This window comes from Macaca mulatta, chromosome 2 (genome assembly GCF_049350105.2).
Source record: "Macaca mulatta isolate MMU2019108-1 chromosome 2, T2T-MMU8v2.0, whole genome shotgun sequence".
Classification (NCBI taxonomy): Eukaryota; Metazoa; Chordata; class Mammalia; order Primates; family Cercopithecidae; genus Macaca; species Macaca mulatta.
In genome coordinates this window covers 30162501-30181624 of record NC_133407.1, presented here as the reverse complement: position 1 = coordinate 30181624, position 19124 = coordinate 30162501, and the positions used below count along the sequence as shown (strand labels likewise).

The window sequence follows — 19124 nt, the reverse complement described above, 5'->3', positions numbered from 1 at the left end:
TCCATTTATAACTTGTGAAAAAAAAAGCTAAGGGGCTTTTATACAGAAGGTCCATTTTTTCCCCTATTTTGTTACTATTAATGGCCTTTAGAAATATTTGTACATAAGGTTAAGGAAAAGCGTTGCTATGAATGAAGTATTGTGAAATAAGCATAGATGAATCCATTCTAAGAACATAACTGCTAGAGACTGGATTTATGTTTTTGTTGGAGAGTCTTTTGACCATCCTATCTCTATTTATTAAGCAAAATGTTAACCAAAACAGATTATTTTCATTGTGAAATTTCATACCTATTTAAAAATGAGCATGTGTTTGTGATTTCAATTTACAGTGTTTCAAGTAACTTGTCAAATGCTCTTTTTAAAATCAGTAAAATATCAAGTATTAACATGCACCTAAATGAGAGGGCCATCCTTTGACTCTTCTTTAGTTACTTCACATAAGCAGACAAACCCTACCATGTCATACGATACAAACAATTTTAATTGTGTAGTTACAGTCAATAACCACTCCTAGTCAGAACATTTCTGCATAAAGAAAATTGTGATACACTTATAAAAACAGCCAGCTGTAACAAAATAGCTGGTGTTTTCATAGCCATAAACTCATAAAAAAGAAATACACCTTTATACAGAAATTTTATACAGATGTAGCTTTAAAATTGATTGTAAACCAAAGGAAGACACATTGCAAACATCAATTATTTTCACATTAATTGCATAATTTTCTAAGGTGTTCTATTAGTTTTATTTACCTAAGCTTATTTGCATGATAGTAAAAATTGCATACAACAATAAGAGTGAAGCTTATAGTATGAATTGCTTGGATAACATAGAGCACTTTTTATAGGCAACTGTGTAAAGCACATTTTCTCTATTTAAAACTTTTAAGACACTTTGTTTTACTGCCCATCAAAATACATTTATAAATAGAAAAGAATCAGTATGGTAACAAGAGAAGCAATATTACATTTAACGGAAACGTCCAAAAAATTAATTACAACGTGATGCTGCAGGATCTACAAATAAATAATGAGGACTAAATTGTGTTTCACATTTTCTTTTCCTTTTTTTAAAAAAATCATGTAACAATGAGAATGAAAAAAAATTACAGTGAACTTTTATTTCCAAAATAAAAACAAATTTGAATTACGGCAGTGCCATATAATACAAGGCATTTGTTGGCATATGTCATCTTTAAACTGCATTCCACAGTCTATAGTTCTTTTGTAACATACAATAGAGTAACAAACTCTTTTTTTTCTTTTTTTTTTTAAATAAGGGGCGAGTTTCCAAAGATCAGTGTGGAGTGCTACAGAAATAATTATAGGAGAGGAAATCATAATCACAGAAGGTATAATGCTTGTTTGAGGCTCCAGAATAAGAACTAAAAAAAAAAAAAAAGAAAAAAAGAAAAAATCACTGGTTTCATGCTTACGGGGTACACACTTTGGTGCATCCCGTGAACACAAATTTTAATACCAAACAATCCTTGATGCTTCACCTGGGGCTGCCAAGCAGTTTGTAAAACAGAGTAAAACATTTAGTGCAGTCTGCATTATCCTTTTCCAACTCTTCTGTTTGTGCAAGTTTTTGAAGATTCATTGGCCAAACAATGAACAAAGGTTTTCTGAGAGAATACAAGGTGGACTTTTCATTGTGTTAGTAAATACCAGTGGCACTGTTGAATGAAACAAATACTTTTATCTCAGTCTTTCAAATCAGCATTAATGTCTGTGTTTCCTTCCACTGACAGCTCTTCTTCTAGTTTCACTGAAAAAAGGGTGTTAGTAGTTTTATCTTGGACACTCTCTTCCAAATCCTTCAGCAGCTCCTCTTCTTTATATTCTGCCACATCGACCTCTAAACCGGAATTGTCCTTCAGTTTGCCGTGGTGCTTGAGATAGTACCGCTGGTTCTGAAAGAACTTGATGATGGTGTACTTGGGAAGGTCGAGCTGGGCAGACAGAGTCTGGATGGCCTCTTCGTCAGGGTACAGGCCTACGTCTTGTATGAAACTCTGGAGGATTCCCAAGGCTTCCACTGAAATTTTTGTTCGTGGCCGCGTCTTCTGCCGGTTCTCCTCATCTGACTCTGCTGGAGAGGCCACCGTGGGTTGCCGTGGGGGGAGCCGAGGGCCTGCCTGTGGCTGCTGCTGTGGCTGTGGAGGCGGCGGCGCCTGCTGCTGCTGCTGCTGCTGTTGCTGCTGCTGCTGCTGTTGCTGGAAAGAAACAAGGAGACAATCAGAGCTCTGCTATCGTGGAGTTCCACACAAAGCTGTCTAGAATCAGGAAACATGTGGTCCAGGGTCCTACATAGAGCTTTTTTGATAGGGATGAAGATTTAGAATGAAAAGGTAGGCCAGCTAAATGGCCCACAGCATTTACAAAAAAAAATCAAAATGGTATGAACTAGGAAGGGATGAATTCATAGAGCTTTGGGGGCTACTGCACTTCCTTATCACAGATCAGCGGAGGAAGTGAAAGCTCAGTGCTCTCTGAAAATGTGAGCCATAAACTTCACTAGAAGGATACGCATCAAAGGCGAAGACAGCACATCACATTATGATGTAAATAATTAACAAAGATTTAAAATGAAGATTGAGAGGCAAGGATTTCAAAGACATTTTAGAAAGGTGAGCTACAGAGCAGTGGGGAAAGAAATTTGTGCTCTGCTCCGTCTCATCGGATGGCCAGGAAGAAGATGAGCTTATGCTCTTATTCAGTGTTATCTGTCATGAGACTAAAGGATTTCTGATATTCTCACATTTGTGAATTTTCTATCAGACAGTTCCAGTTTAATACACACACAATTTCTTACCAAATTGCACTAGGCTGACACTGCAAGCTTTTTTCTTACCTCAAAAGGTTCAACCCACCATACGATGGCTAGCGAATTGTTTTGTCTATAGTAAACTCAGATGTGATTAGGATTTAAATTTTGTGTATACAGACACTTTTTCATAATTAGTATATGTATATGTGCTATAATTTCCATACACAATTATACATAAATATGTCACACATGCACATACTGTACACTCGATATCCATAATTCTTACCAGCAAAGCAAATCAACCTAAGTGGCAAAATATTAGAATGCTGATACCGTTTCTATGCATGTCCTTTCATACCCCTAAGAAGCAATTTTATTAACAATTTGCATTTTCAGATAAGTAGTTTTTAAATTAACTAACATATATCTTTCTCTTTTTCGTTTTTGCTAAACAGTAAGTTTTTCAGGCTTTCACGATTATTTTAGTGCTTGAAATCCTAAAGGGAAGCTCTCTGCCAACTTGTTTTATCTTTAATACATACTTGAGAAGTTTTTTGTCCTGGGAGATAAACAATTCTATTATTGTTTTTAGTTATACGTACATATCTATACACACACATATATAATTTTTCACAGAAATATTAAAAAATTGCAGAATGCAGGTGATTCAACAGAGGTAGAATTTTAGGACTCTGGAAGGCAATGGCATTTTACTTTGAAAGAGAAAGCTAAAATCATCCCCTTTAACAAAAATAAGCTATACAGCTCAAGTTCAGTGACAACACGCTTCCTAAGCAACTGGGGCCCTAAGAGCTCTAATGACTACCTGATCCCAGAACTTTTCCATCTAAATTCACAGGAGAGTGTCTTCAGGAGATGAAGGGTGACAAGTCCCATGACATGATAAACAAAGCATAAGGCTGCATCTGCTGGCACAGTGAGCTCTGGCCATGACCATGGTTAGTATGGCCTCTGCAGGTCTGAAAATCCTGACCTGGGGAGCAGGTCTTTAGGTCACCCCGTGTCCCTTGCTGGCATAGGTAACTGTGCCCGCTCACCTGAGGAGCAGCACCGAGCCATGGTGCAGGGGTCGGCAGGCCTGGTAAGAAAACGCCTCTAGACTCTCCTTTCCCAAGGGTGGTGGGAGAGGGGCTCTAAAGGAAAGACAAACAGATATGACTCACCCCTAACCTCCATTCTGTAAAGTGTGGGGAGACAGCTATTAAATACAAGGTGAAGGAAGGCCCAAGGACTGTAAAGCAAGATTCCAATTCAGCTTCCCTCCCCACCTCTTTCTGGACAGAATCCAATGTATAAAACTGTGATTCTACAAACTTCCTTTACAGCCACAGCAGTAGCTCTTTTCCTCAGGGGCACTGTGGTATTAATTAAAAAATAGGTGGTGGTTTAAATTGTGATTTTTGAAAAACATACAAAAATTTTAAGCTCTTAACACAAAACCCAATACCAACAAAGAGACATTTGCCAAACAAGGAGTGTAGAAAGGGCGTTCCTGTTGCTTTGGGGGTTGGGAGATGAGGAAAGAGGAACACAATACATATGTTGGAAAAAGTACGTTCATTTTCATTTTATCCCCCTGAGCAAGATGGCAGTGTATTGTTATCTCTTGCTAAAAAGCCTATGTTTAGACTGGCAGGAGGAAGAGAAACGCTAATTTCCCTGGTAAGTTTAAAGCTTTATTTACTTATTGCTATATTGAATTGGCCAAAGTAAACGAACCTGAATCTGCTCTGCTGGAACATGGATAATGTGGGGCGGCCTGTCGCCATGGTGATGCACTGCGTTGCTCTCCTGTTCATATATGGCATCACGTTCTGGCTGAGGAAGACTGAGGAACCTTCGGATCATGGAGAGGTTCTCCCACAGGGTTCTGTTTTCTGGAGAAGGATCTTCTTTCCAGCGTAACAGCTCGCATAACCATCCCTTAGAGACAAGGGCATAATAGGTCAGTTTGTGCCTATGAAGGGGGCTGGCATTTTCCATTAGGAGCTAAAAAGGAAAAACCCTATGAATTAACTTTTTCATAAGCTCAGAACATGCCAATCTGCTTAAAAAAATTTTTTTTAACTTGTTAAGAGGGGTTATCTGCGGCTGTCAAGGAGGCAGACTCTGTTTCTAATCAAAGTTCAGATTTGCATCTCAAAGGAGGGACATATTTTTTCCGACTCTGAGGGTAAGAGAGCATTTATCACAGATTTTTAAATATATGAAATAGGAAAAAACAAAGTTGATGAGCTTCAGTCTTACACAACTTTCCTGTCTGATGAGTGGCTGACCATTTGAAGATACTGAAGTGCTTAAGGGGCAGGACAGATTTTAGAAATACTTTTTTTCTAAAAGGATTTCCTAAGTTTGCAATGTTTAGATTTGAAAGAAAACCATGTGTGAATATTTATGTGTGTGTACATGTATGAAACAGAAAGGACATGTGCAATTGTACCAGCAAGAATGTTGTCCAGTATAAGGCATAATGATTAGAATGGGCATTAAAGGAATTTGCTATGAAAGAACTCTCCAAAAAGAGACACTGGAGTCCTATTTTTCTGCCTGCTGCAGTGGGAGCATATGATTTGTCAGGCAAGAATTTAATAGGTTTCTTGGGCTAAGAGAGAAGGAAATGTCCAATGACTGCCAAAATCTGAACCTCTCTGATGCTTCCAAGGCCCAGTTTTTTACTCTTGAGGTTATCTATCAAGAACTGAATGATCATGAGAACACATTTTCCAGTCATCTCAAGTCTTCACCTTGGCTGCAATGATGGACACTAAACAATGGAATGAAGGGGGAGAGTGAAGGTGTCCGATCCAGACCCCCACCAGCCAAGGCAGCTATCCCTCAGCTGTTCTGCTGCCTGCTAATACCTCTCACCTGCACTCTGCTCTGGAAAAATGTCTTGAAGCCATCTCTACACTTCTTCATTGATCTCCTCACCCCATGTGGCCAGTGACTGCCTGACCCAGTGGCACAAAGTCCCTGCCCCTTTTTCTGAAAATGGACAACTTACTCTACCCTTCAATTTACTCTCTAGAGATAGTCATCCCCATTCTTCTTGCTCCCTCCTCCATCAATCTAGGGCTAGACTTTGCCTGAGACCACATCCTTACGGGACCTCTTTCTCTTCCCTATCCTCCTCCTTTCTTCTAGGGCCCCCACCAAATCATCACCACCTGACTCCCCATCCTAGGCTCTGCATTTAGGGAACTCGATCTAAGACAAAGACATTTCTTGGAAATTTTAAATAAATTAGTTGGATGAAAATGGAAGTACAATTTTTTTTATTATGAAATTTTTAGATCTAGCCAAGGAAGGTTTTGTTTCTTATGTTACCAGGGGTGAGGCCATAGGATGGCATGGCTTTCCTTCCCTTCTCAAACTGAAACCATTGGAGAGAAAATTCTTCTTTGACTGCAACATGTAGTGGAAAGAAGCATGGTCTGTTCTCCCAAAAATGGCCTACTTGAAATATTTTAAAAGAAAAGGTAGAAAACTGACATATTAGCTTCCCAAGGCCTATCTGTTAACCAGCTCATTGTGACGACTGCTATATCTCATGACATCTACTAGTATTCCTACTCAACAGGTCTTTTAATTAAGCAAATATATGCATGGGGATGGTCTTGTAACCATGCACTCATTTGATGCCACTGAATGCATAATTGAAGGTTAAGATAGCAGGCAGTAAACTGAAGATTTACCTGAAAGACTGTTAGCTAAATAAAACATAAAAATCATTGTGACTGCAGTGTCACTGAACTTGCTTCTCTTCTAACCATGGCAATTCTATGTTTATTTCCAGAATACTATAATATGACATATTTCAGTTGTATTTATGTGAATGTATTAACTATAAAACTGTATGTGAACATTTGAAGTATCTGAGACCCATGTGCATATGGTGCCCTGGAGATGTTTACTTAGCTCTTACTGGTAAATATTTGCCATCTGAATTAAGCTATGAAAATATACATTTTCCTACAACTAAGCTATTCTTTATATTTTACCTTTAAATTTTGTTGCTATGTAGGTTTTAGATATATTATCTTCCAGTAGGCTTGAATATTAACTGTGGGTGAGATTACTTTCCCTCTCCCCCTTGTCTGCCTCCTTTAGCTATCATAATTGACAGGACCCCTCCACCCGAACACAGCAGATCACACGGTTTTATATACCTTTCCAAAGAAGTTAGAGGTTCACGAAGAACAGAGCAGATTTTTTTTTTTTTAAACTCGGCTAGTATTCTACTATTGCAATAAATGCTAAACATTGAGCATCTAAGAATTTTTTTTAGAAATAAATGCTTGTAACTAAAAATTGCTAAAAGTTAAATTAAGAATGATTCATGTAAGAAAAGCTTCTTGGAGAGAGCTGAAAAACTCCAGTGATTTTTCACATCCTTTAGAAACTTTTTAAAGTAATGCAGAGATCAGTTAGCACTTGGATATATGTGAAAAAACATGTGGATCACAGATGTTCTTTGGAAAAGAAAATCATTAGTTCTTTTAAAATGGCTAATAATGATAGCTAATTCCTAAACAATCACACTCATGCTGGTTTAACAAATATTTCAGAAAAAGAGCCCCGACTCATTCAACAAATATTTTGCTCTTATTGTCACTTCCGTGTCTCTAGACTTACGAGACGGATCCTTATTTTTATTAATTGCCCATGACTAACATAACATTTCCAGTAGTTTGCTATTAACCTCTGCCCTTAAATAATACTTCTAATTCCTTATCTAAAAATAATTTGATGAATTATAAGTTGAAGCCTATCTCCACTAGCCTTTCAAGAAATGCGATGATTTTAAGAGACTGAAATCAGATGCTTCTTAGAAAAATATTTAACGGTGCAGCTGGGAACTGTTAGCTCTAAAGGGTATTCCAAAAAAATTTAAAGCGGGGGGCGTTGCTTCTCTTGATGTGCATTGCTCTTAAAAAATAATGGAAAACAGACATTTTGACACATTAGCTCTCTGTCAGTGTAGAAATAAATTGGCTCATTCCCAATTTACACTGGCAAAAATAAGATAATTTATTCTAATGCTATTTAAATACCTTGGAATATTTTGACTACCTCAAATCCTATTGATTGTTACTCTATTAATAATGACAGTAATCTGATTTATGTTTTGCAGAAAATGACTAAAGAAGCCAAATGCTTTCTAATGCTTCAATACGTTTTTCTAGGTCAGTTTTCCACAAATGATATTGTTAGAACAAATAAACTTGGGAAGAAAATGAGTATGTCACAGTATTTTTAATATCTGACAAAACTAATGATTCCCCAAAGTACTGTACTAGTTTTTAAGTGATGTGGGGGATAGACTTATGTGGGGGAGCAGAGATGAAGAATGAAATGCAGTGCTTTGTTGCAAAAAGAAAAAAAAAACACCAACAAAACAAAACAAAACATAATTACATTTTTAAGAGAGGTCTCTGGGACTTGATATACATAAGACCATAGGAAGGAACAGGGAACTGTTCTCTAAATTAAATTAGCTCACAACTGTTTTGAACAGTAGAAAAGACAGGGGACTAACAGCCTTAAAATAATGAGACCGATTCATTTTCAGAAAACTACAATGGTACAAGGAACAACCTAAACTTTAAATGTAGTAAATTTGCCAAGCAACATTACACTGCATATAAAGAGGCAAAATATAAACAGTAGCCACATGTAAATAAATTAGTAAAACTTTCAGGATGTTACTACTTTTCAAACTGACAAAGTTTAATTTGACACCTTCTGTTCTAAACCCTTTGTTTCTATTCAAAATCACGCCTTGAGCTGTTGCGATCAATCACAGTGCTCCCCCTATTACTTAAAAAAACTGGCATGGACCCTGAATAAGCTGAAAATGCCATGCAGATGAATTCTGAGATAATATGTTCAAACCTGTTATATACAACACAAATCCTGTAAAGTTATGTATTGTAAACCTACATTTATTGAGAACTAAAAGTCTTAAATCCATCTGCCACAAAGGAAATACTGTTATGTACTTTATAGTAACCAAGAACCATCTGCAAATGTCTTGCTACCGTAAGCAAGAAAATGGTGCAAAAGATGCTAAACCTAAGACTGCATGAAATAAATAACATTCTTTTGACTGGTTTTGGTTAGGGATCTATTAAAGAAATGTAAGATTGAAAAAAAAAAAAGGAAAAGAGAAAATGCAGAATAACTGCCAAATCAGTACTGCAAAAAAGCAAAACAAACTCAATGATAACACAATGGCAATTTATTATGGTCCATGAAACACATGACTGTATGCTCATTTTAAAGGAAAAATTAGCAGTTCTCAACTCAATATTCTAATGATGTGCTTTACTGACAAAATCTTGTTGTACCACATTTAAATAAAAATCCTGGCACCTTCATCTCTCAGCTGCTAATTTCCAACCAAACGCAATCTCTGATTTCCACTCCACTCTTTTTAGAACATTTAATTCAAGTCAATTCGCTTCTAACATTTTAACAGATAAGGGGTGCACAATGATTTTAATTGAGTCAAGAAAGTAACCTCCCTTCATAAATGAATTTATTGTACTTTATAAAGCCTCACATGCATAAAAAGAGAACCCCTAACAAGGCCTGTTCTGTGACAAAGCTGGGAGTATGTAACATAACTACTTTTCCAGGACAGACTTTGGTATTCTCTGAGAAAAAAAGTCATTTAATGCAATATACATATATGTATATATTATCATTATGTACATATACATTTTAAAACTAAGAGCTATAAAAAGAGAAAGAAAATGACAAATAATTCTTACTCCAACTAAGAAGGAAAAATACATCTGAAAAAATAGAATGGTAATTTGAGTTCTAAAAAGCAAAACATTTTACAGTCTGTATTTATTCCCCCTCACCCTCATCTTTTATGTGTTATTTGCAGGAATATTTTGTTCCAATCTCTGGGGCATATAGTATAATAATATATGATATTAAAAGAAATCAATCTAAATAGGAAAGTATTTGATACAAACATTTTAGTGGAAAGCATGAATTACATTTCAGCAAGTAGTAGGAACAAGGATTAAGTACATAATCCATTAAATAGTACTTCTAACAAAAAATTCAGTATTGTAGACTAAACTACACCAGGCATTTGAATGAGTACATTTTCAACAACAACTAACTATAAAGCTAGCAATTTATCATTCAGCAAATAATTTTCTACTTTTAAAAGAATCTGTAAGTGTTACTTATGCTAATGAAGACAGTTTTTAATCTGCCCACAAACATGCTAATAGAGGGCAATTTTTTTTTTTTTAAACAAAGCTGTCGGCACTCAAGGGTAATTTCATATCAGTGTGTTCTACAAGCTGGGGGAAAATGGGTTCTAATTGTCAGAGCTACCAAATCCTTCACCTTTAGCATAACGGTTTAAAGATATCACAAAGATGCAAAGTGACTAATAATGTTTTAAACCACCCCTTTTTCTGTCTGAAAAAACAACTAAAACAACATTACAACAGTATAGTTACAGAAGGGTTCTATTTTCATATGTTTTATGCACACTCTGCCTCAAAGTACTATTTAAACATACTACTTTTGGGGCGGGGGTCCTAATGCAGAACACCTAAGACCTAATGGAGATACAACCCCATTTCTAGGTGTGAGGTCTAAATGCTTCACACACCCACTTGTGACCTTTTTTCATGAAGAATCATAACACTGTGCAGTGAGAAACAAAACAGTGGCAAAGCAATACTGAAAGCACTTTAAATTATTTACTAGGTTAAAAGGGTGAAATTATACTTTAAATACATCAAATTTCATCATCTAGACCATTTTTTGGTGGCAAAGTGGTATTGATCTTTCCAAATGCTTAAAATTAACTATTTTCCAGAAGGTCATTATTTGATTAAAGGCATTAAAGTTGAGGGCAAGAAGCGATGCACTTTTTCTTCTTTCCCATTCAAATCATCATATAATTTAATATAAACCATCCCATCATGTCCTGTAATAAAAACACTTGTCTTAAGATATTGTTCTTTACCTAACATATTAACCTTTAAATGTTATGAAGTTCTTTAGAAGAAAAACCTTTGCTAAAGCAGATTACTCTATAACATTATGAGAGGCCCCCACCATTAACATTAATAAAGATACATGTTCTCCTCTATGGAATTAGCAGGAAATGCATTAATCTTTCTCCCCAGCTTAATAACATCTACTTTGTGTAAAGTGAAAAGAACCTCAGCTGGCACTGTAAGTAACTTTTCCTGCTAAGTTAACATTGGTCTTATTAAAGAAAACATGGAAAATAAATTTGAACAGAGACGTGCCAGTAAATGCATTTTCCATTCTAAAAGTAGCACATTACATCCACTTGATTCAAAGACGGGTTTTAAAAAAGAAATATATTTTAAAAGACATATGTGTGTGCACGTATGTATCCCCCAATACGTTTATTTTTCAAAGTGTGGTTTCTGATACTTATATTTGCTGAAAGAAAAAAAAAACATAATAATCTTTTTAAATGTTACTATTCTTAACTTCTAAACTGTTACTGCTTTTGAATTCTCTCTAGAGGCTCCAGTTTATTTAACAGACTCAATACCTTAGCCAAAAATTTGTGCGTTCCAATACTGGGGTAATAATAGGACATAAAATGGCTATCAAGAAATTTTTTGCTTGAGTAAATTTTTGCCACTTAGTCATTAAGAAGTTACACACCTCTACCAGAGTTTCTAAAGGTTACACATAAAGAAAATTATTTGCCTAAACCTGGAGAAAAATTTCTATTAAAATTTTGTGAACTTGGAAGGAATACTCACAGTCACTGGTAAATGATCTTTATTTTTCCATTTCGTTTACAATTTAATCAGATAAAAAAGTGCAAATCATTTGTTTGTAATGGTTTTTATGTTTACCTCTTTTCTGCTTTTTCAAAGCCACTAACTTTAGAGCACACGTGGATTTGGTGGTTTTTCTTAGGCTACCAATCATTTGGTCCATAACAAGATTATCAAATGACAACCTGGCCAGAGTAGTTTACAAATGGTTCTGACTTAAATAGGTTGTTGAGCAAGGAGATCTCACATTTTAAAAAATATTTTCAGAGGGAGAATTTGAGAAGGAGGGAGAAAAATAAAACAGGAATGAAGATAAAAGTATAAAATTCTAGACAACCCATTAAACCAGTTAGCAAAAAGATGAGCTCTTAATTGAAATAGAGAATTTCCCAAAAAAGCTCTGAATTTATTTTTAAAACATTAGATTTGAAATATACCTAATTTGAAAGTTTAATTTTCATATATACGTCAAACCTGCTTTTAGGGTAGTTTAGTCAAAGCTGAAACAAAACAAATAAAATTCTGGCTTATGTATCTGATACTTGAATAAGCACTCTGAAAAAAAAGTTCCTGTTTTTTTCCCCTCAGCCTAAGATATATTTTTTGACATAACATAAATTTCAGTGATATGATCTGGCTCCTATTTAACATTTATGCACTTTCTCTTCAAATGTTAACTTTTAATTTTCTCCTCATTCTTCATAGCTGGTGTCATTAAAAAAATACAAAACTCAATACTCCCAAGGTTCATGCTGTAACACTTACATCAATTTTAGTCTTTCTTTCCATCATTAAGAACCATCTACTCCTTTCCATTCTGCCACTATTGACTTGTCAGAACTGGAGCAAGTCTTCCTTGAATTACTCTGTTAGACAACAACATTCTTTTTTAATTACTTCCAATGGGCAATTATTTTGACTTCTGAACAAAAAAAAGCTTTTAAGTAATCATTCCTTTCCCTCTCTTAAGTTAGGGGAAAAGTAAGTCAATGATGACCAGAGTTTTGAAGAAGAATAGAGAACCAGTGTTATCATACAGAGTTGATGTGATTCCTACAAAAAAGCATATTAATCTGATGTTTAATTTCGCCTGTGAAACTTACTGATAGGTAAAGAAATGGGCTTCACTAAGCTTTCTTGAATCCTCTTAACCATCTCTGTGATATCCTTGTAAATCGGATCCCAGAGTGAGAATCATTACATTAGTCTTCCACTTTCAAACTGCCCATAGTTACCCTACCATGCACCATGACCTTCAGTGGCTTCCCAAGGTAGGAGAAAAGTTCACATTCCCAGGGGCTGCTTTCGAGATTCCTCCCAATGACACTGATGACCAAATCTGTTGGACTATTTATTAGCTATTGCTGAGCACTACCCTACATTCTATTCTCCATTCCTTATACGATTCTCTCTAATGGGAAAGCCCTTTCTCCTATTTTTTTTTTTTGGTGCTCATTCAAGTATTACTTGTCTTTCAAGACAGGCTCAAGCACTTCCGTATATCAATAAAATGATTATATCCCGTATAGGCATTTATCTATGTGAACTTGAATTAAGTTTCTAAGCCTCAAGATTCTTCCTCTACAAACTGCAGGTAATAATGGTATTAATCTCACAGGACAGTAGGCATACAAGTGAAACAGAATACATTCAGCCCAATGCCTGCTCCACAGTAACTACCAAAAGGTCTTATAAACTTTATTGAAAGCACTTAAATGTCTCCAAGCACATGTGGGAAAACCTGGTATTCAAAAATAACTATTAGTGCAAAATAGCACGTGATAAAGGTCATTGATGGGCAGACATCAAGTGAGATCCACGTGGAGAACAAGAGTTGAAGTAGGGTTGTCAAGGAATTCTTCATTGATGAAGAGAACTACTGGTTTGGATTTGAAAAGGGGACAATATTTAAAATAGGAAAAATAACAAATAAGAGAACAAGATGAATTAGTAGGAGGCTGGGAAAACAGACCAGCTGCTTTTGAACTGACTGTCTATGACCCTTTTTAAATAGCTCTTTACCATATTTTCTTGAGAATACTACTTAGTTACTGTAACCTCATTTCCTCCACTGGACTTTTAAGATCTATTTGTTAAGAAGTCTGGGTTTTAATTTGAATATCTATTCTACCGTTTATCAGCCTTGTAACCTTGGGCAGATTACTCAAGTTCGCTAAACCTCAATTTTCTGCTCTACAAAATGGGGTCTAATTTTACCACTTAATTCACAGGGTTGTGAGAATTAAGTAAAATAATTCATGAAAAGGTCTTGGCACACAATAACAGTATGATGAATGTAAGCTATTATTAGTTTATTGTTGTTGTCATTATCACACAAGGGATTTGAGTATCAAAGGAGCTAAAGAAAATAATTCAGTTACAATATTCCAATCTGAACCAAGCATCTTCCCCTAAGCCAGGTTCTCCTCCTAGGAAGTTTTACTCAGTTAATAGTATTATCACATACCAATCACCTAGGCTGAAAGGCTGTTATTTGAAGCATAAATTGGCATAGTCTTTCTGAAGGACATTGTGAATTGCAGAATGTGGAAATATCTAGCAATCATCTGTAAAACACAAATGTCTTTTTTGATCCAATAATTTCACTTTTAAGGATTTTAGGAAATAAGGATATGTACAAATATTTAACTATAATAATGTTTAAATTCATATTATTTGTACTAGCAAAAGTTGTATAAAGCCTAAATACACCTCAATAGGGAATTAAATGCTATGTTCAGCACATGAATAAATGTAAGACATACATGCATACACACATATATACATACAGACACATGTGCATGCGTGTGTATATGTATAAAGAGTGACAATCAGGATCCTTAAGGTGGTCACCTCTAGGTGATTAAATTTATGGATAACTTTATGTTTTTCCTTATGCCTGTATCTTCTACTTTTTCTATAGTAGCTAGGTATTAGTTTGTAATGAAAACATACAGCAAGTGGCTTTAACTAAAAATCTAACTTTTCTTGTCTGTCTCTTCCATAACTGATGAATTCCTGTCAATACTCCCTCAAATATCTCTTGAATTTGTTCCTTCTTTTCCATTCTTCCTGCTATGGTTCAGTCCCACAGCATTTCTTCAATAATCTAATTCTGATGGGTTTCTTTATTCCAGCCCGCCCCCAACCCTGCTATTTGAGTTACATTTATCACAAACAAATGTGAACACAAATAGCCCTTTGAGTGGCAAACTCCTCACTTTCTTTCACCCAAAGAGCCTGGAAACACCCTGAGGCTCACACTTCAGTGAGTGAACGTAAAAATACGGCAAAAGATTCACCACAACAAATTCAAATGGCAGCAAATGGGGGTACATAGAAAGATACAAAAATGGCCCAATCTGGGCCATTTAGTGGTAAAATACTGTATACACCTCTGCAATTTCTGAGGGCTCATGTATAGTAGCGAAGTCCAACAATTTGTATTCATAATGATGTTTCTGTATTTAAAAAAAACAAAAATAAGGTTCAAACTGAACTCAGCATAATAGGTTTAAGACAGGACAGCACCATAAAAACCCGTCAAAGGCAAATACAATTATTATTTTCTTTAAAAAGAAGAATTTATGCTACGAAACTTTACTTTTCCTAAATTTCTTAAGCCAAACGAGTATGTGCTCTCATACTGCAATGTTACGAAACAAATTTATTATGTTGCTTCCTAAAGTCACTATTAAAAATTTACAGTATTTTTCTATTCAAAATAATGAAGGTCATTAGGAAAAAGTATTGCTGAATATTCAAATATGCCATGTGCAAGAAATAAAAAGAAAAACAAAAAACAAAAAACCCCAAACCCAAAACCCCACATAAATATAAGAAATCATAAAATGAACAATTTTAAGGTGACAATTACCTGACAGGGTAGTTTGTTTGCTTACAAAATTAATTTACTACCAGGTTGATTTAGATAAATATTTCTGCCACTGCATTTTTAATTGATTTATGTAAAACTTTTCAACACCGCACGTATATCCTAACATGAGCTACACTCCCTATTATGCGTATTTTGGGGCTAGGAATTAAAAATTTAAATATTCACTCTTTGATGTTTTAGGAGAGATAACAAAACATTTTTAAAAGCAGGGGAAGGCAATTTGGGACTGTAGAAGTTAGGAATCACATCCTAAAAGCAAGCAAGCAAGCAGGGTCACTATGAGCTCCCAACTTGCCTATGATTTTGCTGAGAAAGTAACACCCATTTTGTGGCCAAAACCCCATCATTTTATCCATTATACAAACCTGCTAATCAGAAGCTGGCTTAATTTGAAAGACCCAAATCTTGTGATTCACAAGTAGGCATTAAAAAAGGCAAGCATAAATATTTCTAGAAGCATCATGTGGGTCTCAGTGACAATGGCTGGGTTATAATTTTACCAATAAAAGGAGACAAGGGAGACTGGGGCTTTGCACAGACTGTCTCAATCACTCCTCTGATCACATTTTACATCTGTGGAAAGCAAGCTCAGAGAAGGCTCCAGGGGAGAATGGCAGCAGTGAGGCATGACCTATTCCGTCCTTGTGAGCCCACTCCAGCGCCTCTTCCCACTGTCCCACTCTGACTCCCTTTGGAATAGTGTGGCATTTGTGAGAGTAATACTGGGAGCTGATTAAAATTTACTTCTCAATCATTCTATCCTTCTACAAAGAATTCCTGAGTGCCATCTATGTGCTAGTCATTGTGTAGGCTAACAGGAAATGTGGGGACAAAACTTCTTGTCCAGTGAGGTAAGAACCACTTAAACTTCAGGTTTAAGTTGATACTAAAGGTAGAGTTAGTTCAATTGGAAAAAAAATGTCTAATCTAAAGGCAAAAGCATTCTCTCACAAAGTCCTACAGCACTGTATATGGGCATGCGAGTATCAGAGAAAAGTTTGTAAGGTTTCTGTTTTGGTGGTTTGTTTTAAATGTCACTGCATCATTGTTACCTCTGTTTACATGCTTTGGAGTGAAGGATGCTTGAAAAGCAAGCATACCAAAAAGCAATAAACAAAAAAGTAAATGTTTCTCAGGTTAATTTGAGAATCCCTTGGCTCATGTGATAAAAGACATATATATATTTTTCCTCTACATAACTTATCTAATCATTGATCTTATCTCTTTTGTGCCATGGACCCTTCCGGGAGTCTGGTAAAGCCCATGGATGCCTTTTCAGAACAGCGTTTTTATGTGCCTAAAATAAAATACATAAGATTACAAACAAAACCAATTATACTGAAATACAGCTATCAAAAATTTGTGATACAGTAATATATATACTTCTTTATTAACACACTAAATAACAAGGTTTAGCAACAGCTCTAATGACTACTGTAATTTTATAGTGATGGGCATAAATGATATTTTAAGATATCTAGAACAACATAGGATATGAAAATATTTCGTGATTTTTTTTAATGGTGACAAATTCATAGGTATTGCTACTGTGATTTGTTGCCTATATTGATAATTGAGTAAAATGCCAACTTTCAGTAAGAAGAGGTTAGAGAAAATAAAGTCATTTTTTTCATCCAAGTTCATGGTTCCCTGGGGGAGAAGGTGGGCCAAGGTTAAGAGCCCCTAAATGGGAGGCCCTTCCTCTTGCCCACACAAACGTGTATGTGTGTATACAAACATAGCTATCAAATATATATATGGATGTATATATACACACATGTACGTATAGACACACTTCAAATACTGTTCCAGAACTATCTCCTATAAGTTCTTAATATATTAGAAAATCTTAGTATTTACGGATTTGTGAAACAAATTTCCTTTTCTTTTTTTTTTTTTTTTGCCACTAAAGGACCATGCCTCTTAGAGATGGGTTAGAGAAAAACAGTCACTACCACAGGGTTTCCTAGACTGTGTCCTTAGCAGCCCCAGATTTCCATTAGAGGTGTTTCACAAGTACCCGCGTTGTGTATGTGTAAAGGGTTGATGAGAAGGTCCCTGCCCCCATTCAATCCTCAGATCAAAATGGAGAAAACTTTCATCTGATTTATATATTTCAGTTCTGAATGAGATTTCATTAATTAAACGATGGTTCTACAGCTTACAATTTTTTGGTTTACAATTGCACTAGCACATATACACCTCATTGTTTTCTTGGTCCTGTTACAAATGCAGAGATTGGGCTTACGATTTCTGAATAAAGCATCTAAATTCTTACGGGGTTATTGGCATCATATCATCCAAGTAATTTTAAAGGTAAATAAGATGAGCAGAGTGTCCTTTCAGAAATGTCTATCTGCCAGGAGAACACCAACAAGTTTTTCCAAAGACACAAGAGTTTTCCAAATAGAAGGAGATAAGGTAGTAGGACACATACAGGATACAGACAGGATACTACGAAATGGAAGAGTGGCACGAGCACTGGATGTGTGGGTGGGTAGGGTGGGGGAGGGGAGTGGCTCTGCAAATGCCAGGAAACCAGCAGTGATCAAACACCAGTCCCTGCTCTCTCATCACTGCTTCTCAAAAAGCACATGGCTTTACAGTTTTTGTCTGTCTAACTAGATGCCTTCTGCCTTGCCCTCCAGTCTAATAGAAGATCAAAGAAGGTGAGTAGAAAAGATGGTAACGGGGGAGACAGGTAGAAAATAATTGAGCACATAACCATCTCATAACTTTATATTATATGTAGCTCAGCGCTAATTTGCTCAGAAATACAAGCATAAACTTCTGTTTAGAAATTAAGCTTGATGGATACGGCTTTCGTCCTTATGGTTATCCAGGGTCCAAGCTATTTAGTCTCTTTAATCAAAATACTAAAATAAAATCACTACCCATTAGGCTATTACCCTTCCCCCAATCTCCAAACATACAAGCAAAAATTAATTGCAAGCCAGGAAGAAAGAAGGTAATTTAGACAGTAACAGCTTGGCATGGACTGAGCTAGATTTCCAAACAGCATTTGTCTGTTTGTGAATGTATATTTTATTTACAACCTTCACTTCCTTGACCTTGTTGAAAGTAATTTATTTTTACCTAATCTGCATTTCATTTAAACAACCAAATACTTCATCAATGAACCAGTCAAGTAACACCCATGACAAGTAGCACTCCTGTTGGTACCGTAAGTTAAATGGGTAAACATTTAAAGGAGACATTTGGGGATGGACACATCTCAGCAGCTATTAAATGCTACAGGTACCAATTTATAAACTTGCAAAAATGGATTTCAAGGTATTCTCTCAAATGAGCTGTCACTCCCTGCTTCCTTTTCCTTTGTGTTTACTCCCTATCTCCCTAATCTCTTCCAAATCTGTGATTTCTCATCAACTGAGTATTCTCACATTGCCCTGTTTTTCCCTCTTTAAATGTGCTATTAAAGTTTTTAATGTGCCAGAAAAAACTTCTATCCCTCAATCAGTCAATCAAAAGACCAGCTAAGAGTGGACCTTCAGGCATCAATTGAAAAGCAAACAAAAAAAGAGACATATTTAAAGAGGAAAGTCTTTAGCAACCTTCAAATCATATCATGCTAGCAATCACCACCCCACCACATATTAAACCAA

The 19124-nt window shown here is 35.8% G+C and overlaps 1 protein-coding gene across 11 annotated transcripts in view; it reads right to left on the bottom strand.

The window, feature by feature from the left end:
- Nucleotides 1-466: 466 nt before the first annotated feature.
- Nucleotides 467-19124, bottom strand: part of SATB1 (SATB homeobox 1) — a 97571-nt gene continuing 78913 nt past the window's right edge. For 3 of the 11 annotated variants that reach the window (XM_028843128.2, XM_028843129.2, XM_015132200.3), the window contains exons 10-12: nucleotides 4516-4719; nucleotides 3834-3929; nucleotides 467-2221 (exon numbers count right to left, since the gene is read on the bottom strand). In XM_028843128.2, the coding sequence (XP_028698961.1) occupies nucleotides 1709-2221; nucleotides 3834-3929; nucleotides 4516-4719 (813 nt within the window). In that variant the 3' untranslated portion in view covers nucleotides 467-1708. 11 annotated transcript variants of the gene reach the window in all.